The 25694-nt window shown below is 39.3% G+C and overlaps 1 protein-coding gene across 1 annotated transcript in view; it reads right to left on the bottom strand.

Annotated features, from left to right (window-relative positions):
- The window catches only part of LOC132697584 (uncharacterized), a 47515-nt gene extending 32881 nt beyond the window's left edge, over positions 1-14634 (bottom strand). The window contains exon 1 of the mRNA XM_060663159.1: positions 14282-14634. Coding sequence (XP_060519142.1) covers positions 14282-14634 — 353 coding nt within the window. The remainder of the gene's footprint in view (positions 1-14281) is intronic.
- Positions 14635-25694: the final 11060 nt, after the last annotated feature.

The raw sequence follows: 25694 nt of genomic DNA, 5'->3' as shown, positions 1-25694 counted from the left end.
AATATAAAACTTACCAGTTGTAGGGTCGTAGGGAAATGGACATCGCACTTCTGTATTCATTGCACTGAATATAGTCTATAATACACATGCAACGTATTTATACACATGCACTCCCATCCATGGTTGAATTAAAAGTCGAAAGGTCTTCACTCCAAGTTCATTCAAAGTTCACTCTTAGAGATAGTGATGTGTGGCTTAGGAGACTAAATAAAAATATTGAATCTTGATACCAAATCGTTTCTAACGAAAAGGATTTATCTATTGGGTTAAAAAGAAAATTACAAACTACAATTCAACATCTGAAAGCTATTAGAAAAATTATTCTTAATTATCAACATAAGCATTTTGGATTGGGATTACAAAGTAGTAGCCGCGAGACAAACACAAATGAAATGGTTGTATGGGAATCGGTAGCGTCGTGTTTCCAGGGAAGAGTTCAGACCGGTGTCATAATTAATTTACTTCATAAAGATTTAATTCAATTTTTAAACGATTGTCGTCCAATTTTTCAACAAAAAATTAGTCAAATTTTAAAGAAATTTTTATTGCTGAAAGTAAATACCACATTTTGCGGTGAATTTATTAAGGCAAAAAATGATGTCCAAGGCGAAGTTGATGTTAAATATCCGAGTACCGGAAATGCTGAGGTTGATTTAGGAACAGAATTGAATGATTGGTTTGTTGAAAATGTGCAAGATAAAATTTTAAATCAAATTTCAGAGTTTCATCAACGTGATTCCGGGTGGGCTTTAAATAATATTATTTATTTAGAGATTAACATTAATAAATTTGAAATGGGTAACGGATCATCCTTCGTTGAGTTGCCTAAAGAAATTGCGAATAAAAGGGCTTGTATTAGAAATGACGATCAAGCGTGTTTTAATTGGTCAGTTGTATGCGGACTCTTTAAAGCACGTTTTCGTCAGTATTTACCCTCTTCATATCCATACTACAAAAGTGTTTTGAAAACTGAAAATTTAAAAACACCTATGGAAATGAATAAAATAAGCAAATTTGAAAAAGACAATGATATTTCCATCAATGTTATATCTTAGAGTTTAATAAAAATGAAAAAACTAGTTTTTATTCCGTGTTACCTGCATGATTAACAAAAGAAAAACGCGAAAAATATTCAAATTTGTTGTTAATACAAAATAAATATTATCCAAAAGTTAATGATTTTGATCCTGATCCGCAAGATAATGATCATGAAGAAATAAAATATCACTATTGTTACATTAAAAATTTGTCTCGATTAGTTTCCTCATAGCTCAGTAAATATAATCACAAGAAATACATTTGCGATAGGTGTTTGAATTATTTCAATAACGAAACTCGTCTACATGACCACGAAACAATGTGTTCCAGTTTCAATGAGTATAAAGTGTCTTTTCCCAAATATGATTATGTTGAATTTCGAAACCATATATATGAACAAAGGACTCCGTTTGTAATTTACGCCGATTTTGAGAGTCAATTGAGAAAAGTAAATTTGAAAATTTCAGATAAAACCTCGAAATACCAAAAGCACGAAGCTTACAGTGCTGCATATTACTTTAAATGTTCTTATGGTGATTAAATATCATTTTTGAAAAGTTATCGTGGTCTAGATTGTATTGATTGGTTCGTGGAGGAAATATCTAATTTATCAAAATTTGTTCGTTCAAAATTTAAGGATATTATACCAATGGATAGTGAAATTAATCTAGATCAAAGGTCGAACCATTGTCATATTTGTGAAAAACCTTTTTTAAAAGAAGATGTTATTGTTCGTGACCATGATCATTTTACTGGTAAATTTAGGGGTTTTGCCCATCAGGCTTGTAATTTAAATTTTAAAAAAATATTTGTAGTGCCCGTAGTATTCCAGAACCTTTCTGGATACGATAGCCACTTCCTGCTTCCGGTTTTAGCAAAAAAAAGCTCTGTATCCATAGTTCCGGTTAATAAGGAAAAATATATCTCTTTTACATATTTCGAACCTGATTATAACATAAAATTTAGATTTATATATTCGTTTAGATTTTTGGGAGCATCTCTGGATAATTTAGTTTCCAGTATGGATAAAAATGAACTATATATTTTAAGAAAAGAATTTTCCGATCTCGACGAATCAAAATTAAATTTACTGTCGCAAAAAGGTATTTTGTGTTACGATTACATCGACCATATAAACAAATTAAATGAAACAACTTTACCCCCGATTGAAGAATCCTATATTAAATTAAGTGAAAGCAATATTAGTGAAGAAAAATATTCCCACGCACAAAGTGTTGGGCAGTCGTTTGAAATAAAAAATTTAGGCGATTATTCAGATTTGTATTTAAAAACCGACGTTATTCTTCTGGCAGATATATTCGAAAATTTTCGAAAAACTTGTATGGCAACACACGTTTTGGATCCGGCCTGGTATTTCAGTATGCCCGGGTATACATGGGATTGCATGCTCAGATTCACAAAATGTCGTTTAGAACTTTTGTGCGACATTGACCAAATTATGTTTATCGAGCGGGCTATACGATGTGGAATTTCGGTGTGTGTTGGTAGATACGCGGAGGCCAACAATAAATATATGCCCAACTACGATTCATCCAGGGATGATTCCTATATCATGTACTTTGACGTCAATAACCTCTATGGCAAGGCCATGTGCGAGCCTCTTCCTTACGGAGGATTCGACTGGATGTCTCATCAAGAGATTGATTCACTTAATGTCATGAACATTCCAGATGAATCTTCCCAAGGATATATCCTAGAGGTAGACCTGGAATACCCGCAGAAATTACATGACACACATAGAGATTTTCCATTTTGTGCCGAACATCGAGTGCCCCCCAATTCAAAGTTACCAAAAGTAATGACTACTTTGTATAATAAAGAAAAATACGTCATACACTATCGCAATTTAAAACAGGCTCTCAAAAACGGTCTCGTACTAAAGAAAATTCACAAAATATTAAAATTTAACCAATCTCGTTGGTTGAAATGTTATATCGATCATAATAATAAATTAAGAACCCAAGCAAAGACAAAATTTGGTATAAATTTATATAAATTGTTTAATAATGCCGCTTACGGTAAAACAATGGAAAACATTCGCAAGGATCGTATTGTTAAATTTGTTAAAGCGTGGGATGGTCGCTACGGTGCGAAAAATTTAATTTCTAGTCCTAGATTTCACAGTAGAACCATACTTGATAACAATTTGTTGCTTATAGAATTAAAAAAATCGGAACTTTGCTTTAATAAGCCACTTTATATTGGAATGTCTATATTGGATTTGTCGAAAACGACCATGTACGAGTTTCATTATAATTACATGCTTCCAAATTTGCCGAATTCATATGAAACGCTTTCGTGGGGACATTATAAAGTGCCGTAATTATTTTTTAATATATTTTTGTTACAGATTATGGTCAAACAACTTACATTAGAAAGCCTTTGTATTATAACAATTTGCGAAAATATTAGGTGTAGTGCTGATTTTTTGCTTGAGTCACCTTTGCCTTGGAAACTAACGATACTAATATTTAAATATTATTCGAAATATAGATGGAGGTATCTTAAACAACTAGCGCTCCAGTCTGATCGCTATTCTTTATTAAATTTAGAATTCATTCTGTTGAATAAGAGATTTGGATCGTCTTACAGAAATAGCATTTTGGCAACTCCAACCATTGATTTTGACGGAGAATCCGCTTACTGTTTATGGGTCAGTTATTACAGGATAAAATATTCGGAAATTTTAGTTTGTAAATCTTGTCACTTTATATTTCAACTAGTTAAAAAATTTAAAAAGAAAAATTTTAGACTTTTATTGGACCACTATCATTTACAGCTGGATATAAATAATTTGAATGATGTATATCACGATAAACAATTTTGGTGTCAAAGCTGCTTTGAAGAAGTTTTGTTCACTGTAGAAACTGAAAATGTATGTAATTTAATGCTTCACGATGAGGGGAAATATGGAAAAAAGTTACGCTTTTCTGATAGCACATTGAACTATTAATACTGTGGTCTTATTATAAAATATATAACTGTAGATAAGGCTTTTATGTATTGATTGTATTCCATTGTATTGCAACAATGAATAAACATGTATATATTTAGACGCTATTTTCTTTTTTACCACCACCACAACACCGCATAATAATTACACAGAAGTTTGTAATTGTATAATTTATTTATTATATACATTATTACTATTTTACAATTTCGTTAAATGCTAAATTATTAAATTGTTCTAGTTTTCTTTTGCACTCTTGCGCTTGCAGCCGCGCCACTTGCAAGTCTGTATTAAAAAGCGCAATTTGTGTTTCAATTTCGTTGATATTGCACTCTAATCCCGCCAACTGAGACGCCAAGTTTCTTTTTAAATTGAATGCCTCACAAATGACACTTTTTTCTCTACCGTCCGTGAACACTTCGAGCCAATCAGCGGATGACGTTGGAGCTGCAAACGCTTCACTTGTCGTAGTTTTCTTCTTCTTCTTGCGGGATACGACCGACGCACTTTGTTTTCGTTTTGTCGCAGATTTTTTGGTTTGTTGCTCTACAGGAACGAAGCTGGACGGAAGCACTTCTGATGAAGGAAATTGCAACTCGAAATTTTCCAATAAATTATACAATTCGTTGGATGTCACAATTTGCTCTTGAGCCATCACATACACGTATTTATGTCAGAACTTCTAAATCGAGACTAAATTTATTTCAAGACGTCTACGTTGTCTACCCACGAATCGTGCGACTTATCCAATCCCAATCAGCGCACGAGAACCATATTGCCTCGTCTGCGCAACACCTTTTCGACGAGATATAAGTCCGGATTAACTGTCTTCGGCAATTCTTCTTCATAAAATCCGCCCATTATGGGTTTACCCTGCATATCTTGAAGCAAATACGTTACGGGGTTAGTAACCCGTACTTTAACAATTTTAAACAATTCCGTGGTCCAATTCGGTGTATAACCTTTGTTAAACACGTGCTTGACTTTGCTGATTCTGATGGTTGATACAACGACTTCGAGTAGACGTAAACATTTTCGAAACTTGCCCCGTTGGGGTTAAAGAGTAGCGCTAACATGGTGTTGGTTTTGGTTATATATATATATATATATATATATATATATATATATATATATATATATATATATATATATATATATATATATATATATATATATATATATATATATATATATATATATATATATATATATATATATATATATATATATATATATATATATATATATATATATATATATATATATATATATATATATATATACACATATACATATATATACGGTACAAAATTGGAAAAACGCTTGAACCGAGGCGATAGCGGGGTGAATCCTTTGGACGCTGCGTGTAAGGTACATGACATTGCCTATTCGCAAAACAAATCGTTAGACGAACGTCATAAAGCGGATAAAGAATTGGAAACACGTGCGTGGCAGCGAGTAAAATCTAAAAACGCAAAGTTTGGTGAAAAAGCTGCCGCATTCTTTGTCACCGCGACTATGAAAACTAAACGTAAGCTCGGTATGGGTCAACAACGGCGTCCCTCTGTTTCGTTTCGACAGGGTGTCGTGAAAAAGGTTCGCAATGCATTAATGAAGAAACAATTGTTTCATATCGATAACCCTAAAATGCTTAGAGATCGGCACTGGAAGCGCTTCGAGCTGGCAGAGCCGCTGTAAGAAAAGCGGGAGGACGTAAAAAAATTAGGGTACCTAGAATTATACCGTTCGAATCAAAATCGGGCGGTATTTTACCACTTTTACCGTTATTAGGAGCGCTAGGGGCTTTAGGTTCGCTCTCGGGCGGAGCCGCTGCTATCGCTAAAACTGTCATCGATGCGAAAAACGCACGAAAGAAACTCGAAGAGGCCGACCGCCATAACCGAGCTATGGAAGAGATTGGAAAAAAGGGATCGGGTCTATTCTTGAAAAAGAGTCAACGCGGCGGATTCGGTCTTTATCTGAAGAAACAAAAAAACTCCCAATAAAGCTACCCAGAAGGGCTCTATACGACGTCGATTTAATATCTCTGGCGCGCAAATTAAAAATTCCTCACTTCAGGGGTGTTTTTATGCGAGATAGTTTACCCCGTCGAATCAGATCGCAAGAATGCGGAATCGTAAATTTGGATGTTCGTCGAAATAGAGGAACCCACTGGGTAGCATACAAAAAGAAGAAGGGAAACGATGTTGAGTATTTTGACAGTTTCGGTAACCTTAAACCACCCGCGGAACTTGTTAAATATTTCGGCAACAGCGCCAATATCTACTATAATCACGATAGATATCAAAAGTTTACGCAATACAAGCGCGGTCATTTGTGTTTACAATTTCTCTATAAAAAGGACTGTCAACACGTCGATCATATTTACGTTAAAAAGGCACACGTCGACATTATCCATCGACTTTGTCAATTCGCTGCAGTTGGATGAAGATGTAGAGTACGGTTTAGTGCTGATTGGATTCCACTCTTACAACAACATTCCCAACATAGATAAGGGTTCGAATAAATTTTACTACTTCGATAGTAACAATAAAGAAAACGTAATTGAAATTCCGACCGGGTCCTATGAAATTAGCGACATTGAAATCTACATTAACGAACATCTGCCGAAAAATAAGGAAGAGAAGAATACGATCCCAAAGTTAATAGAGGAGATATCAATCAAACCCAACAATAATACGATAAAGTGTGAAATCTACAGCCCCGTATACGAGGTAAACACTCGGACCGTATCGGAAAATTATTGGGGTTTTCACAGAAAATTTTGGAGCCCAATATTATGCATTCCTCAGATTTACCCGTGGATATAATAAAAGTGCGAACGATACATGTAGATAGTAACATAACGTCTGGAGCGTTCTACAACGACAGACCTTCGCACACAATTTACGAGTTTGCCTTGTCCGTCGATCCGGGGTACGCCATCGACGAAACTCCTAAATATCTAACGTACTTGCCAGTAAACAAACGACAAATCTACAATATTACCCTACAGGTTCTGGATCAAAACTTTGAGTTGGTTAATTTCCGAGGTGAAGAAATCACCATTAGATTGGAACTTAAAAAATTAACGTAATGTTGATTTTCGACTCAATCGGAGCCGCTGGTGAATATAAAAAAGCGAACATCCAAACGGTAGGGTTAGTAACAAAACCGAGGCGTCTCCGTAAAGGTCGTCTTACATTGAGCAACAAACAATTTCTTCGATCACTGGGCTACGATGTTATCGAATGAAATATTCGACATACACAGAAAGCCAAAATTTGATGAATCTATTCAGCGCGTGGAGACCCGCACCTATCATCCCTTTGTGAAATCTTTTTTGAACAACGACACCATTGAGATCACGATCAATCAAGGAGATGCCTGGCTGCTTATGTACGACGCTGCTATTTGCATTAAGGGATCGCTGAAACGTCTCACGGGAACCGACCAAGTGCAATTTGTAAACAATGCAGGAGCATTTTTTTAGCGTACGAGCTGAATGGGAAAGAAGTGGATAGCGTGCGTGATCCGGGTATAGTTAGTACGATTAGAGGTTATCTGTATTACTCGAAAGATGACTCATCGCATCTGAATATTTTCCGCTGGAATTTCCCTGAAAATGCGATTCACGATACAGAAAATGGACATTTTAGCATGCGAATCCCGTTACGACACTTTTTAAATATATTTAATGATTATAATATGATAACTTGTGGAAAACAAACCATAAAATTGGTAAGAGCCAGACATGACAAAAATTGTATGATAATTAAACCAATGGACGGTGTTGCGGCCAGTGCAATTAAAACAACGGCGGAATTAAAAATTCATAGTGTCGATCTTAGGGTCAAGCACATATTTCCAAACGACGAAATCAAATTGGCTCTGCTCAAATCGATTAGATTAGATCAACCCATATTGATACCCTATAGACCAGGGGTCTCCAAACTTTTCAGCCTTAGGGCCATATTGATCACGCCAAGAAATTCTAAGGGCCAAAACAATATTATCATTAATTGTCGCCGGTGATAAAAAGTTGAATCAGTCCGCTGATGATGTAAAAGGAAGTTAATTTTTTGTCAGATGCCTCTAGCGATGGGGAAGTCTGATATATTATCTGTATCGTATGATTAATTGATTAATTTATTCTTTAGTAATTGTTACTTCGGCTCCGAAAGAGTACTCAAGTAACGAATGTGTAAAGTTTTACTTGCAAAAAAAAGTCCGAAAAAGTACGTCACGTTTAAAAAAGGCTGCAAATAGGACTAAAGTCCGCAAGACGGCAACACTGCGCATTATTAGTTTTCTGTTGATTTATTGTAATTTCTGCATTTGTCGTAGAGCACGAGCAAGCCATGAGAAGCAACGTGACAGGACATCTGGCGAACACAAGCAGAAATAGATAGTTCCTTTGTTAGCTAAAACTTGGCGCTAATAGCACTTACAGAATTATCTTGTGGTTCGAGAAGGTGCTGGTGTTTTCCACTCACTTCTAGATGGCAGTAAATGGAATACTTAAGAAAGCTAGTGGCGCAACCACAGTCCAGTTTATATGACACTGCTATGAAATTAAGCAGTGTGTACCTTCTTTAAACGAGTTTGTGCGTGTTTAAGTTTAAGACATATTTGTAGCAATTTGTCTGATTTAATTTTTTTTTTGTATTTTTTAGTTATTTTTTTATTTAAAATGTATAAAATGTGGGTTGAATTCATTTCAATAATTTGTTGGTTAGTATATAATAACCTACAACAATGTTATGAGTAGTTAGCCCAATGTAGATGTCATATTATTTAATATTCAACGTAAAAATAGATTACTTCAGTAAACTAAATTTATTTGCTATAAACAACATCTAATCTCTAGTAGATTTTTCTTTCAAGTATACAAGCTCTCCGCGAACCGGACAAAATCTGTTCGCGGGCCGGATGTGGCCCGCGGGCCGTAGTTTGGGGACCCCTGCTATAGACGATGGGAACTTCAGAAATATCCTGCCCTAACCGCGGGATCTACAAAAGAAATTTGGTCTGTCAAGACGTGCGCGGCTATCGAAAGCCCCCGATACGTAATAGTTGCTTTTCAAACAAATCGCAAAGACAACAAAGCGAAAAATGCGACGTTTTTCGATCACGTCGACGTAACGGATATAAGATTAACACTAAACGGAGAATATTACCCTCACGAACGTTTAAGATTAGATTTTGAAAAGAATGACTTCGTGGAAGCGCATCACAATTACACGAATTTCTACCCCAGTTATAAGGGATGTGAGGAAAAAACTGCGTTGCTTGACTATATAGCTTTCAAAAACTGCGCGATTTTCGTCATCGACTGTTCTCGAAGAAACGACATTGTAAAATCCAGCACTGTCGACGTAAAGTTAGACATCGAAGCAAAAAAAGGATTTCCCGCGAATACACGTGCCTATTGCATCACCATTCACGATTGTATCGTGGAACAACTACCGCTCACATAAATACCGCCGGAGGAACCTAATCTTAACCAGTCATATTAAAAATGCGCATCGTTGCGGTAGATATTCAAGGCTTCCAGTTAGAAGATGGATTTGTCGTTAAAGGAATGGCTGTCTACAATGGATGTCATATTAGTCATTACGTTTTGATACCGCCGCGTGAATATTGCACGTTGACCGGTGCAGAAAAAAGAACGGTACGCTGGCTCGAACAATATCATCACGGTCTCAAATACAGTTCTGGTTTTGTTCAATATTCCGACATTGATACGTTAATCGCACTACTGATAGAAAATGCTGACTTGATATACGTGAGAGGAAGATCAAAAATTGAATTTTTAATGTCGAAAATGGATCGGGAGGATGTCGCATGCAGAGTCATTAACGTGGAGAAATTCGACGATGATAATTGGTTGAATCCTCCGAAATTTCAACCCGATCACGCCCATTGCATGTTTCACTCCGGAGGAAGACTGCGCATGTGCGCGTTGAGAAATTCTGCCCTTTTATATAATTGGTTGTATTCAAGGATCCTTGTATGAAATAAAACTTTTTTTTTATTTAAATAAGACTTTTTATTTCAATCCAAAAAAATTAATAATACATTTACACGTAAAAATAAAGCACGCTAATGCTATGATATGAATACAAACTGCGCAACTGTAATCTATTGAAGTATAATTCTTTTTTCGTTCCATTTCTCGAGTAATATTCTGCGTCATCTCACGCAAAATAGTTACTAAAAGCGTTTGGTTCATCACTTCTCTTTGTTATTTTACCTATAAAAGATTAGCTAGGAACCGAATACATTTTAGTATTTTACTGACCTTGAACGAGATGAGAGTCTTGTTGCTATGCTACGCTGTCTTTACTACCTGTTCGGACTTGTCGACGATAGTCGCCGCGCTGCCCAAGGAAGGTGTGATTGAATATTTACAAAAATTCGGATTCCTTTCACCTAACGACAACGAATCTTTAACGCAGATCAATGCGTCCAGTTTGCAACGTGCCCTAATGGATTTTCAGGATTTCTATAATTTTCCGGTGGATGGTACTCTTAATAACGAAACCGTCGAACTAATAAATAAACCCCGATGTGGTGTAATAGAAAATGCCTTCACGACTGTTTCGCGATGGCAGAAAACGGATTTAAATTGGTATATTCAAGTACCGCCCAGTCACTATCAAGAGTTAAAAGTGCTGGCAACCGAGGTTTTTAAAATATGGAGTGATGAATCAAATTTAAATTTTTTAACATATTAGGACATGCATTTTTTCCAAATCAACAACAAGAGTGCGTGGAAGTTCATTTGGATAAATCCGAAGATTGGTACTACGGAGGAAAGACGAGCTTGTTTACTGTGTTGTTCCACGAAATTGGACATACGTTGGGTTTGGCGCACAGTAACGAACGCAATGCCATTATGTACCCTTGGTATAGCTTATATTCTAAGACATTGTCATACGACGATATTGCAGGTCTTCAACGTTTATATGGTAAAAAAACCACAACCACCGCCCGCGTAACAACTCCGACTACAACAACAACTACCACTACCACTACTACTACAACTACGAAACCTCCGATAGGGAAAAACGAAACAAAAGTACCAGATTTGTGTCACGTAAATCCATCCATATTTTTGGTTACGTCTAACCATCATATGTATCTGTTTTACGACAAATAGATTTGGATAATAAGATTAGGTGATAAAGTCTACATGGAACCTAAAATGATATCAGTTTATGTCCCTATTTACGCTCCTATTTCGCATATCTACCAAAGACCCAACGGACAACTTTTGGTAGTCACCGGTGATTCGTTTTATTTACTTCACTTCCCGAGTTTCACGGTAGTGGGCGACCGACAAAGCGTCCAGCGACTGGGTGTGCCTGCGGGTAAAACAGTGAACGCCATTTTTAATACGTATGGTGGTCGAACGTATATATTTTACGGTAAACGCTACTATGCAGAAATAGACGAGTGTTCTTTGAGTGCGAGTGAACACGGTTTTACTACGGAACTGTTTCCGGGTCTGCCCGACGATTTGTCGGGCGCGTTTCGATACACCAATGGACATTTGTATTTTTTTTAAAGAGAAAACGTATTACGAATACAACGAATTTTTGAATAAATTAACGAGAGTCGGTGAAAAAGACTTGAGTCTTGTCGGAATTAATTGTCCCACAGAGAGCGTCTTTAAACAAATTAGGGATTTGTTAACAAAGTTATCGATCTTTCACAACAATGAATAAGAAGATAGTTTTCTTCGACGATTTTAGAAGCTTGGATACCGAACAACTTGAATTGATTCCTGTGCAACATTTCTTGGAGCATGTGAGACCGCACGATTTGTTAAATATGTGGCATAAGTTACCAGTACGACATCGCAACAATTTTGAATTGCAAACTCATTTGCCCTGCTTTGTTCACTATAACAGACCGGACAGCAAAATGCATATCGACGGCCCGGCACCTCCTCAGAATAAATGTCATTATTGTTTGACTGTTATAAAAGCAGTTACCGAGATCTAGGATAGATTCATTCGGGCTAGAAACATGGTTTTGTTATGTGCTCACTTTGTTTTGTTGTCGGCTGTGGTACAAAACGTTTTCTATATACATAAACCTAAGGATGTGATTGAAGCGTTCGTTTGTTTCAAAAATCATAATAATCGGTGCATTTGGCCCGATACGTGGACGCGTATGCAACTCGCTCAGGTCAACGGAATCGACAAGCTACAAACTTTTAGCGTGACATTGTCGAATAACACTACCGCAGATATGCCGTATTTAAATTACAAGGTACGTTTCGTTTTCGCGAACCGGAGCTACGAAGACCACGGCGAATGGCAAACGATCGCTATCAAGAATTCCAATAACACCAGCGGCGGCGTTAATTGCGGTAACGAATACAACATCTCAGCAGATCGAAAAACTATTTTAATCCCGCTGTATGTAACTACGTGCGCTTGTTTGCTTCTTTTGGCAAAATGCTTATTCAAATTGACTAAATGTAAATATCTCGCTTAATTACACCGATAGTTGTTGATATATAAGTACATTTGAATTTGATACCGAAGACAGTCTGTTTGTCGCAATGTGTAACAAAGTGGTCACTATCGATGAAAACACGATTTTCGAAATAAAGAATTCAGGTGTCCGTTTCATCTTCAAGAACAAGCACATAGATTTTCAAGTCCAGGATTTTTGGGATTTTTTGTTCTTTCTGGAGGACGAGGTGGGAGAAATCATGTTCTGGAACGACATAACAGTCTACATCGGGAGCAGTATCGAGGTGACCTATTCGAACGAAGAAGAGAGCTGTGAGTTGATACTGAAACAGGATCATGGCGACGAAATTATCCTCGACCGCGATGAAGTAGAAAATCTCATGGACCAGAAACACCGCTTGTACGAAGCATTACGTTGTCTACATATGAGCTAATAAATATTTACCATTGTATCTATAGTTTTTCTTTTATTAAACCGTGATTATTGAGACACTCTGTATAAGTCACTCGACTTGTTTACCGACGACCCGATCCCCCGCGTCACCGCGCCACACCGTCTCTGCGCCGCACCGTCACTACGGCTACGACGGTCGGAGCGCGCGACATCTAGCAGCGACGGGCGGAACCGGGGCAAAACAGGACGCTACACAAGCTGGGTGGGGGGCGGAGCGCACTCTGGTAGACAGGGGGGACACTAGGACGCCACGCGAGGTGGGCCCCCGCTGCGGGGGGGGGGTTAGGAAATTGAGGTTATGTACGGTTTTTGTTGCTTATATCGGCACTATATATCTACTAGTAAGTCAATTTTCGCTCCAGCATAATATTCGTACGAAAATTTTCATAAGAGCTACTATGGACGAGAAAACTATGATGTCATGTTGAACCTTCATGATTTCATAGCAAAGCCCATATTTGTGATCGATTGTTCCCACCACGCGGAAGCCATAAAGTATTCAACGGTGGATATTAAATTGGAGTTTGAAGCTAAAACAAAATTTCCAAAAGGCGTAAGGGTGTACGCGCTAATTCTTCACGATGCCTTTTTATCGTATAATCCCATGGATGGCTCGGTTAAAAAAAGAGCTGTATATGCTTAATAATAAATAATTACTCCTTACCTCTCGTGTTTTATTTCCTCTGTCCTTTGTGCGCAATAAAAGTACAGTTTGTACCCGCGAGGGTACACATTCGCAGAATTATATGTTTTTAAAATAAATGTTTTGGTCCATATTCACTAGGTGGGGTTACCTTATTAAAGATAATCTTATTCCAAGAGGGGACACTAGTTTACATTCGAACCGCTAGAGGGTGCAGATGGTCACGCGAACAATATGTTCAAGTCTCATTGAAGCCTTACGGGTGGGAAAATATCTGGGCTCTGATTGGCTTCGCCGCCATCGCAAACTAGAGGAGGGGGGATCGATTAAACCCCACATTTCTGGTTGCTTATCCAATGGGGGCCAGTTTCAAGGGATTATGGGTAAAGGAGGAGGAGCTAGAGAGTCGTGGGTAAGGAGGACACCCCACAAAAAAGGGAGAGGAGTGGGGGAAGCCTATCCTGTACCAATAACCTACTTGCGTTTTACCTAAACCAGTACTTCCTACAAGTACGATTACTTTTTTTTTGGTGTCCATCATGGGTCGGTTGAATGTTTCCGGGGGATAGAGGGCTTTATCGAGGCAGTCATACTATTGGGTGAAATATGAGTACAATTTTTTCTGGTTTTGTAAATAAAATAACTTGTGATGCTGTTCAATCAAGTCCATAGCGCCTTGGTACGTGTCGCATTGGAGGGCTTCGTCTATGATTGTCTTGTCCACTTTTTTTCCGAATTTTGGAATTTGGAATACGTATAGTTCTCCTTCGCGTTTGTTCTCATCTGTGCAGTACTTGATGCAAGCCTCCAGATCATTAGCGTATTGTATATTGGCGTTGTTGAAAAGTTTTTGTATTGCGTCGAGCGTTCTTGCATTTTTGAATCCAAACGTCAATTGTATATGTTCCATGCCCATGCGTCCTGTTTCTTGCTGTCCTATGTACCACGATACGTGTTGTTGCATTGTCTCGAGGCGTTCGTTTCGGTCTTCACCGCTGATGAAGAATGTGAAGACTCTTTTTTTACAGCTGGTCATGGCGGAATCTATTGTATGTTGCGATGTGATTAGATGTACAGTAGGTTGGCAGCACTTTGTACACTCTTAGCACTTTATTTCGCGATATCCAGAAGGGATTATGTTGATATTTATATTTTTGTATAAAGTTACACCGACTGTAAACTATTTTTTTTTGTATAAACGAAGTTATTAACTGGCGTGTTCATATTAAACTGAATTGTTGTTTGTGTGCGCCGGACGTATTAATAATAGCAGCTTATCTGCGGATGTTGGTATCTATTTCCTGTTTGTTGTTTCCTGTCAGCCCGCGCCTTCGGCACGTACGCCTCCCTTCCGGTGACGTTTGCGTCACTTACGGTCACTTCGAGGTCAGTATGGAAAAGTTATTTGGTCCTAAAGTGCAGTTTAGTGATGCAGAATATGATTTGGCTCGTGATTTGGATGTATTTCATACTCGTGAAGCTTTAGAAAAAGATAAGTTTATACGATGGAGTTATTATCGTTATTCTTACCCTTTTGTGTAACGTTTCAAGAACGAACATAATTGATGTGAAGAGGATCTTTTAATTTACAAATGTAGTTTTCATGTAGGTAACAGTTTTTTGGAATGGGAGTCGAGTCATTTCGACCACTAAATTTACGAACGCATTAACGAAGTATAAATGTGTACTTTGATGAAAATATTAAATTTGGAAAAAATTTAAAAGGGTGTGAATATTATTTTTAAAATAGAAATGTGGTGGTCCCCGATGTTCCGGGACGGTCGCCACGAGATATTCTGTCGTATAATTGTTGATCCGTGTATAAATTGATCAAATCATTTTCGTTAAAAAATTGTCTACATCAGGGTGAAATTTGAATCGCAATCGGTGATGGTACGTCAACTGAGAATAATGTCGTGGTTGTACCTGATGTTCCGGGACGGGAAATTCGTTCAAACCACTGTCTATCGTTATATGGATTGACCACGACGTTATCGTACAGCCTGGGGATCGGAAGTATCCTGGGTGTAAGTCTGTGTCTCAGTACGTCCATAATAATGTCAGTCAAATTCAGGGAATTGAAAAAATCGTCATTTTGTTCGAACGAAGTACTGGCTGGTCGGTTCGTTAGACGTTGGTGGAGAGGGTGACGTGCGTGCCGGAAGCACGACTTCGCGCTGACCCCCGATAATCACAAGAGTAGGATTCCAGGGTAACCGTTGTCAAAGTGGTTCGGGGTTGTTAAAAATGTTGGAGTAAACGACGTTACGCGTCAATTTAACTCCGTCTCTGCGTCTGAAAGCGGCTTGATTTGCCGTGTTTTCGATCACGACACACACATCTTCAGACGACCCCACCCTAGAGAAGGCCACATAAAGCTGTCCGTGCGCGAAACAAGGGCTTGGCAAATTAGGTCTGTCCTTGACTTTTGTTGATCGTTATAGCGAATGCCAGCCGCATGGGAAATTGCACTCTCTTGATCGGGCGAGGAACTTGCGGAACGCTCGATGTGATTTCAATTTTAGACAAGTTGATGGTTTCCCCTTTGCGGGGACCCGATAGAAACTTGACTTCCAAAACTTCGTCGCCGAGATGCACAATCATCATTTTGGTGCCGTTACACTGTCCATGCCTGACGTCTAGGTTTTTAAGAAGGACGACAACCGCTCCCGTCTTGAGCACGAGCTCATGTGGCGGAATGTTGGACGCCGAGATCCGATGAACGACGTCCAAAGAGACGTGAAATTCATCATCCTCGGTCGCCGCATTGCCGGCATACTCGTCGACCGAGTGGTAGTGTACCCAATGTAGTAGCCCACCAATGATTTTTCGATTTAAAATTAGCAAATTAATGTCATCTACCGCGATCCCCGACGTCGTTTTCATTCACTCTGTCGTAGACCCATTCGATCAATTCCTGTATGGTTGGCATTACGAAATGACGATCGATTTTGATGAGATCGGCCGTTACGAACGTGTCGCACAAAATTGCCCTCTCGATTAACCCGTCCCCCATACGCAAAAGCCAATTGCCGTACTCTTGAATGCGGTTCCCCGCGACTTCCAAGTCGACCATTTCGGGATGATGAGCCGCCGCCTCGATCGCCAACTGTGCCGCGCGATTCACGCGCAAGTTTGTCTGAAGACAAAACACCTTCATCCTTCGCCAAATCTGACTCGATTTGACACAGTTTGCAAGGATGTCCATGCGCGAACCGCGCACCACGATCGGCGAAGTTTGACGAAAGTCACCCTCCGAAAAGGACTACTTTTCCCCCAAAAGGAACCACATTGTTCTCGCACACGTCACAAACCGCGTTCAACGCATGCTTTGAGGTCATCGACACCTCGTCCCAAAGAATGACGTCGGTTCGACGAATGTTTTGTGACCTTTCGTGCTCGGCCGGCCATCCGACTGTGGATTCTTCGTCCAGGTCCAGAGGGAGACGGAAAGCGTGGGGGCAGGTCCTCCCCTCTATAAGTAAAGACGCAGCTATGCCCGTCCACGCAACTGCCATCAGACGGGCACCGCCGGCAGACAGAATTCGCTCTGCGATTACGTTATAGAGAAAAGTTTTGCCAGTTCCGCCGGGTCCGTCAACAAAAAATAAATTTCTGTTGATGAACGTCTCGTCCGCCTCCAGTCCCGCAACGATAGCCCTGTCGAGGTGGAAATGGCGCAACGCACTCTCCGAATCTACGCTGTTTCTATTTTTTAACAAAGTGTAAATAACGGCGTTGTAAACAGTACGTTGATCCGCGTTCAACTCGCACACTCTGTCCCCGAATCTCAAGAGCACATTCTCGCGCTCGTCTGACGCCGGCGCGCATTGTCGCACTTCCGCAAACGCGTTCGCTTCATTGACGCTAGCAGCTTCCGGGTCGTTCAGACCGATCTCATTGAGGTTTATTCCCTCGCGATTTGCCGCTACGATTTGATCAATATGAATGAGAGCGCGGCGAAGCGCTATCGGCCGCGGAATACCGCGTCTTATGAGATCAGCGATCATGTAAGGATTTTTGAACTCTTCCCATAAGGCCGGTATTGCGTGCCGATGGCGCTCGAATGAATCTAAAACAATTAGTGCGAAAAAATTTCTGACGCGCGGCGGCAAATCGCGTTCGCAAACCTCGCGCATCGCGTTGCGGTAAATGTCAAAATTGGCGAGTAACCGACGCTTCTCGCAGGCTTCATGGTACGTTTGACCGATATACCCGTCGGCTAGCGTTCGGATCGATTCGAAGGAGGTGGCGCCCCGTAAATGTTGTAACAAAATACGCAGGTGAAACCTTTCGTCATGCAACGGGGATACTTCCGGTATAACTCCCACGATTTTGTTAAAATGTTGACGCGCACGCTATTCCCCCTCTCCTCTAAACCAAACGTAGTTTTCGGGTATCTCCACGTATCGCAGCTGCCGTGCTTCGGATTCGACCGCATTCAGACGGAAATACGCCACCAATTTAGACACGTAGTTTGTTGCGTCCGCGACACGGGTCAGTAATTCTTCTTCGTCGTCACCTTCATCAAAAGTGACGGGTTGTTCATTTTCCAAGTGAACGGGCAGCGTAACTACGGCGTGGGGACGATCGTTTAATTTATACTGGAAAATACGCCAGCACGCTTCCATCGAGCTGATATATCGACAGTCGTTATAGTTACGAATCTCGTCCCAATCGACTTCATTATTTTGCCCGCGCATTTGGATGGTGATGCAATCTGGTCCTTTATAACAATATTTGTAAGGCACGATCGATACGCCGATTATCATAACGATTGCCTGCGCCTGCTAACAGACCGTCGTCGGGACGGGCATATTCCGGCCTTCCGTCGAAACGGTGGAAATTTAGAACGGTATTGCGTCGAAAGGCCTTTGGATAGCCTTTCGCACACACGTGACCCTCTAAATTGGTACACGGGGCGGCCGGATTGTCTTGACCGCAGACACGGTGCACATAATAATCACGCACAATACCGTACAGATCCGGCTCGACTTCGCGGTCGGGAATCCGGTCCATCTTCTCCGCGTCGTCGATCCGATCCGTAGGTTCGAACCCGATTAAAATGTGAGCGTGTGGCAGTCCCCTTTTTTGGAATTCGATCGAATAATTATAAGTGCGGACGATTCCAAAGAATTGTTGTTTGACTAAATAAAAATAAAAAATATATGGATGACTCGGCACACCAATCCTGAACGATTTTCCACGCGCTGATTAAAACTTAAATTTCGAGTAATTTTTGGCCAATAGGGGTTGCAGGTCATCGTTATAAATAAGTCGGGTTTACCGTGTCTGGCAACGACTGCCATAGCGTTCGGGTATAGTTTGTTCTGTCCGCGACAACTAGCATTAAACCCGGACGGCAGGATGGTGATACGGCCGATCCTCGCATTAGCGGTTGTAATACGTGGTCCGAACTTGACGTTGATTTGTCTGATGCCACCACAACTCTTGTGATTCTATTTTCACGTACGTGTCAACCACGTACTGTTGAAATAGTTTCGCGGAATTGTCTAATATGGAAAAAGTCTCGTCACGTATCATCAACCTGTGCTGGTAGAAATCCCGGAGCGAGACTTTTTTGTCTCGTCTGCTCGCATATCTGAGACGCATGTCATAACCGCCCCCTCCTCGAGGGAAGAGTAACGGGTACACCCACGAGACAAATTACTAATTTTATTTTTATAAAATTTTTATTTTTTATAAGCGGACGTCGTGGGTACACTCGCGGATCAAAATCGAACGGTATATCGTTATCAAATACCGCTGCTATTTCGCAGCGGCTCTCAGGTAAATTAAAATTCCGTCGGTCTCTATTGATGTTGCCTTTGAATCGCACCATGATGTTCGCTACCGAGTCTGGCCCGTCACGTTCGATGCGTTTCCGAATCATTTCCGGAATGCAAATACAACTCTGGACGAGTACGTTCGTGCGCCTCAACATCTCCTCGAGGATCCGGAAAAGATGTGGATCTATTCCCGTCTCGTCAAAAAAATCGTTGCGACGTTCGAGCGCTTCCGCGACATCAAGAAAATAGTATTGATTATTTCTAATTGGCTCGTCACGATGCTGCACATTTAGAGGGATGTCCTGAGCGTGGTGATAAATTTGCCCCTTGCTTGTAAAACAAAAAGCCCCTTGCCCAATATTAACATCCCCAGGAATAGGAGGCCATGGCAAAATTACTATTCAATTTACGGATGTTATTTAAAAACTGCCAGCAAGAGGTGTATTGTCAGTCAATAATTGACTTAATTCTTTTGGACATTCCCCCAATGGCCCTAGAAGAACTTCGCCCCCTTTGCAACAAAGTAATCTGATATACCGATTTTTCGGTTCTAATTGAAAAAACAAAACCTTGCAGAACGGCAAATATCTGTCATTGGCCCGCACGAATGAATGTTTACGTGAAACGCTTGCTCCTGTGCTAAAGTAATAGCGTCCCGGTGCGTTCTTCTAATAGATTGAACTGAAAAGTTTTATTTCATGTCCTGATTATCCTGTCTCAAATCCTTTTTGAATGGCAAATGTTGTGTTTTGTGTTTTATCTTAAGTCCGCAGACAATGAAATGGGCGTCTGTCTTTTGACCAACCTTTGGTAATGTGTTTTGAATAATTATCGTTATGTTTTAATCATTCTTCTAATCACGTCTGTCATTGTTAGGTCCTGCCCTAGGGAAATTAACCTGAATTTCTCAGTGCCAATGCCTGGTGGAAGATTTCTCCTAGCATTTCTGTTTTGATACCAATCATCTGGCATCACCCATAATCGCTGTTGATTCGCTGTTTCAACACAGCTCCAATTTGCTACTCTTTGGTTGCGATTTGCACCTGGTCCGTCTTAAATGTTTGGAATCCAAAAAAGTATACTGCTCCCATTATAGCTATGGAACTAGTTGCAGCGGATAGAGTCTGAACGTTTCTCTCATTCCAGCGTTCAGGATCCTCTGTTTCCGTTGGTCTGCTTATTTCCACTTGTGTTTCGCCTCCATTTAGAGTTAAGTTTTTGAAGCACACTTTCGCCATTTTAAATGTTGTGAACAATAATGTCAGACAATGCTTTTTCATATTTGAAATTGAAGCGAGTGCCTCGAATATACTCTTGGAATGCGTTTGCGGTAATTTCTAGACCTGCCAATCTTTGGACGATTTCTGGTCTTCTTGGTCCGATTGGTGTTGTGTTTCCGACTAGATTTTGGATTACACGCGTACCTTGTGGTAGTCCAACTCTGAAGTTAGTTTTAGTTAGCGGCGGCAGATCCAGAACCAGTGCCATTACCATATCTCCTGCGATTTCCCAAGAAGGGAACCTCTTCAAAGATATTATGTGTATCGGTCGTTATAGCGTTTGCGCGGTATCCACCAAATCCTTGTACAACTGTGGTTGGTAAATCTGGAATTCGATGTCGCGTTTGTTTACCTACCTTATCGGTGCAGTTTCCAACCTCGTTGAGCATGGTAAAAAGGGGCTGAGGGAAATTTAATTGTTCGTCGGTTACAGCTTTTCTAATTGCCTTCTCCTCGCTGGTCAGTGCTACTTGTCCTTCTTTGGCCTTGACGTCAATTAGCTTCATCAATAATAGCGAGGTTGCATAATATGCGATCTCCTCTTTCATTAGGATTCTATCTAATTGCTTCTCGTCTGGTCTGAAGTTTTGATAGACTTCTAACGATAAATCAACTATCCTATTGTAACTGGTGCTAAATTCTTGTCTTGGCGCGATTTCTGTTAGAGAGACGTCAACTCCGAAGATCGATTCTGATATGATTGGCTCGTTCCTCTGTGATGTTCGGTTTTTCTGCAGGTGTGTCGGTGCCGGTAGTTCTGCGATTTTTAGTCCAGGATGAGGATTGTTTGCCTTTGGTTTTATCGGGGCTTTTCTCCTCTTTCCCAAATGTTGATTGTTAGCCTGAACAGGAACAGTTTCTTCGCGTAAAATATCATCGTCGCATCGTTGCAAATTTGGAGAGACGGACGACGAAGTAGAATTTGTTGTTGTTGTCTGTACTTGGGGCGGTTGCGGCTGATCTTCCATGGACGCGACTTTCAATTGAGGTTGAGAGATAGGTTGTGTCTCCCGTTTCTAAATCGGAAATAAAGGTGGCAAGATGACAGATAATCCACGCAAAATTATATATCCCTCTCTGAGGGTTTTGAAAACGCGATTTGATGTTGGAGGTAAACGATATAAAACCACCCGCAACCAGTTTCGAATCGGTATAATCATACGACGGGCATTGAAACATTGCAAAATTTGAGAAGATGTTATTGGTTGGATAATTATATTTAATTCAGGGCTGTTGAAAAAAATAAGACGAAGTTGTATAACTATCAATCGACGACGAGATTCCAAAGATTGGCGATCTCTCAATTGATCCCTAGTAATAATGCGCGATTCATTATTAACGGGCATGATTAAACCGAATATTCTGAAAAAAAACAAGAAAAATTGTACAAAAGGTTTTAAAGTTTTGTGTATTTTTAAATATTAAAACTAAGAAACACTAGCACGGAAACGATAATATTTATAAGGGTACTTACATTATCAATTGCCCCGATACAGATGATAGTCGGACCCCTAAAATTAAAAAAAAAATTACTGTAGTAAAATCGATATCTTACATTTCTCGATGATACAAATTTCAAATTTGAAAAAATATTTAATAAAAAATTTGAAAAACATTAATAATTACTTTCCAAAAAAACAATTAAATGATAAGAACACAAATATGATAAACAACGGTAGCAACTAATTAATAACATACGAGACAAATAATTTCGCGCTTATTTTTAAACCGTTAACCACTTGGTAACCGTGAAATTGACCATAAATTAAAATGAAAATGACAATGGATTGTTTATAAATAGAAGTTTAAAGAAGGAAATAATATAGTGCTAATTCATTTATTCAATATTTCATTTATTATCCAAATTGGAATATACATTAAATTAAAACAATTTTAAAATGCAGGGGAAATTGACAAAAATGTAGTTAATGTACGAGAGAAATAATTTCGAACTTAGAAATAGGGAAATTAATAATAAATTAAAGTAATAATGATGGTAATTGGATCGTATATAAAAAATGAATATCCTATAATAATTTAAGAACAAAATTGGAAAATATGCAATAATAATTGAAATGTTTTTTAATCAATTAATTAAAAAAAATGTATACAAATATGCGTTAGTTTCAAAAAATATTACATAGAATTTACTTTTTCTTGTTATATATGATAATTGAAATATATTTATATAATATAATAATTATAAATATTCTAAGTCTCTAAACGAGTTAAGTCTCCATTCTCACGACGGACATGATTCAGCTGTTCGCTATAATTGTAAAATTATGTGTCTATAAATAAGATAATCTCCACTCTCGTGACGGATTCTGAACGAGATAGTCTCCACTCTCGTGACGAATTTGAGGCAGTTGTTCGCTATAATTATAAATATTTTACGCCTCTGAACGAGATAGTCTCCACTGTCGTGACGGACTTGAGGCAGCTGTTCGCTATTATTATACATTTTCTACAACTCGCTGTAATTATAAATATTCTACGTCTCTGAACGAGATGAGGCTCCATTCTCGTAACGGATTTGAGGCAGCTGTATGAACGAGTTAAGTCTTCATTCCCACACGGGTAGGATTCTAGGGTAACCGTTGTTGAAGTGGTTCCTGATTGTGAAAAATATTGGAGTAAACGACGTTATGCGTCAATTTAAAACTCCGTCTCTACGTCTAACAGCGCCTTGTTGCCGTGTCCTCAGGTGAACTCATCCTAGAGAACGCTACATCGTTCTCTAGGATGAGTTCACCTGAGGACACGCAACAAGGCGCTGTTAGACGTGATGAGGCACATTTTCACCTCAGTGGATTCGTCAATAAACAGAATTGCCGCATTTGGGCGAATGAGAATCCAAGAGTGATTGTCGAAAAACCAATGCACCCCCAAAGAGTGACTGTTTGGTGCGGTTTATGGGCTGGCGGCATCATCGGGCCGTATTTTTTCCAAAATGAGGCCGGTCAGGCAGTTACTGTGAATGGTGTTCGCTATCGTGAGATGATAACGAACTTTTTATGGCCCGAATTGGAAGATATGGATGTGGACGATATGTGGTTTCAGCAGGACGGTGCCACTTGCCACACAGCTAACGAAACAATGGCTCTTTTGCGCAACAAATTCAATTGTCGTGTTATCTCACATAATGGCGATGTCAATTGGCCGCCAAGATCATGTGATTTGACACCGTTGGACTTTTTTCTTTGGGGTTATTTGAAAGAAAAGGTGTACAATCTCCCAGCGTCATCCCCCACCCCTTCTCCCACATGCTTGGACCCAGAACCTCATCCAGATATCGTACCCCCAGATCCGCCACCGAATCTCTTAGGGCAGGATCCCCCCTAGAGATACCCGACAGCCCAGACTCAGTTTTTGATAGTCTGGCACCGGGCCAAGCCCCTACTGCGGGCTCGTCCTCCTCTGTATCTATCATCGAAGCATCAAAGGGGGCTCGGATACAGTGGGCAGTGAAGCCTATATTGGTCACAAGCAAAAGGTCAAGAAGCGACTCGGACGACGAGGCGCCCTTGGTGCCTAAGGTACCTGGAACTGGCTAAACAGGAGGCCGCGCTTGGGTAAAAGCTAAGATGATTAGGTTAACTGATAAGAATCCACGAAGGGAAGAGGTCGTAGAAATTGGGCGTCAATAAAAGAAGAATTGTTCGACCATGACAAGCCGGATTGTCGGCGGTTAGGAATTGTCAAATGTGCCATTGAAAAGCAACCGAGGGAATTGAAAGTAAAAAGTGTAAAAGTTCAAAAGGAGATTGAGAAATATTATCCGGAATTTAAATTTACGGGCGAATAAAAAGTTTTTTTTTTAAATTGTGTGTATCGCGCATATTGTACGATTCGTATTGTAATTAAAAATAATAAAAAATGGTTTAAAGGTAAATTGTGTTAGTAATTAGTACACGCGGAATTACATATATGTAATAAAATTGTCTTTAAAAGATTTCATTTTTTTTTTTAGTTTAAAGACAAAAATTAAAATGAAATCACTTTTTCAAAGAAAAATACTGTAAATAAAGAAAAAAAGATTTTTTCTTAATTTTAAAAAATAAATAAATTTTTGTTTTTGATTATTTATCGGTTAAATGAATTCGTTTACTATTTTTTGTAAATAATTTGTAATTATATAGTTCAAAATACATATTTTTTTAAGGAGAATGATTGAAGAAACAGAAAATCAACGGACCGATTTTATAAATGAGTTTATGTCATGCGCAATCTAATGAATGCAGGCGTTGCTTGTCAAGGGTTGTTAATTTGCTTAACGAGGCAGGACGATGTGACAAGATGTCCAGTGAAATTTTAGAAACTCTGGACAAACGGGAATTGGTGATTCGTATAGAACTTTAATCAATTCAAAGACGTTCAGGAGACTTCTGGGTTCAATCATGTTAAAGTTTACAAGAACTTTTATTTACTATCAACAGAACGTGCTTAAAGTGAAACAAAATGGACAACAGAGAAAAACGAAAATCTTCACCAACCTTAGAAGAACTCGTGAAGGAATTGCATCCAAAAGAAAAACCACTAAAAAACAGTAGAAAAGAAAAAACCACGAAAAAATACAACCAATAAATACAGAAGCGGAAATTAAAAATAAAACAGTAACCGCAAAACGAAGAAACACAAAAAACGCTAGAAAAACAACAAAAAGAACTCACAGGACAGAAAATACCAAAACAGCAGCCGACAACAAAAACCACAGAAGCCTCACAGGAATCGCAAAATCAAAACCCACAAAAAACAATAGAACAAAAACCAAAGGAGATCACGAAACAAAAACCACCAAAACAGCAGGCGACAACAAAAACCACAGAGGTCACATTGGAATAGCAAAGTCAAAAGCCACAAAAAACAGTAGAACAAAAACCAAAGGAACCACGAAACAGCAGCCGACAACAAAAACCACGGAATCCACACAGGAACCGCAAAATTAAAAGCCACAAAGAACAGTAGAACAAAAACCAAAAGAACTCACGAAACAAAAACCACCAAATCCGCAGCCTACAGCAAAA

The sequence above is a fragment of the Cylas formicarius genome, unplaced genomic scaffold (assembly GCF_029955315.1).
Source record: "Cylas formicarius isolate icCylForm1 unplaced genomic scaffold, icCylForm1.1 PGA_scaffold_10__41_contigs__length_53128322, whole genome shotgun sequence".
Classification (NCBI taxonomy): domain Eukaryota; kingdom Metazoa; phylum Arthropoda; class Insecta; order Coleoptera; family Brentidae; genus Cylas; species Cylas formicarius.
The sequence above is the reverse complement of the archived record's forward strand: the minus strand, read 5'-3'. Positions and strand labels throughout refer to the sequence as shown.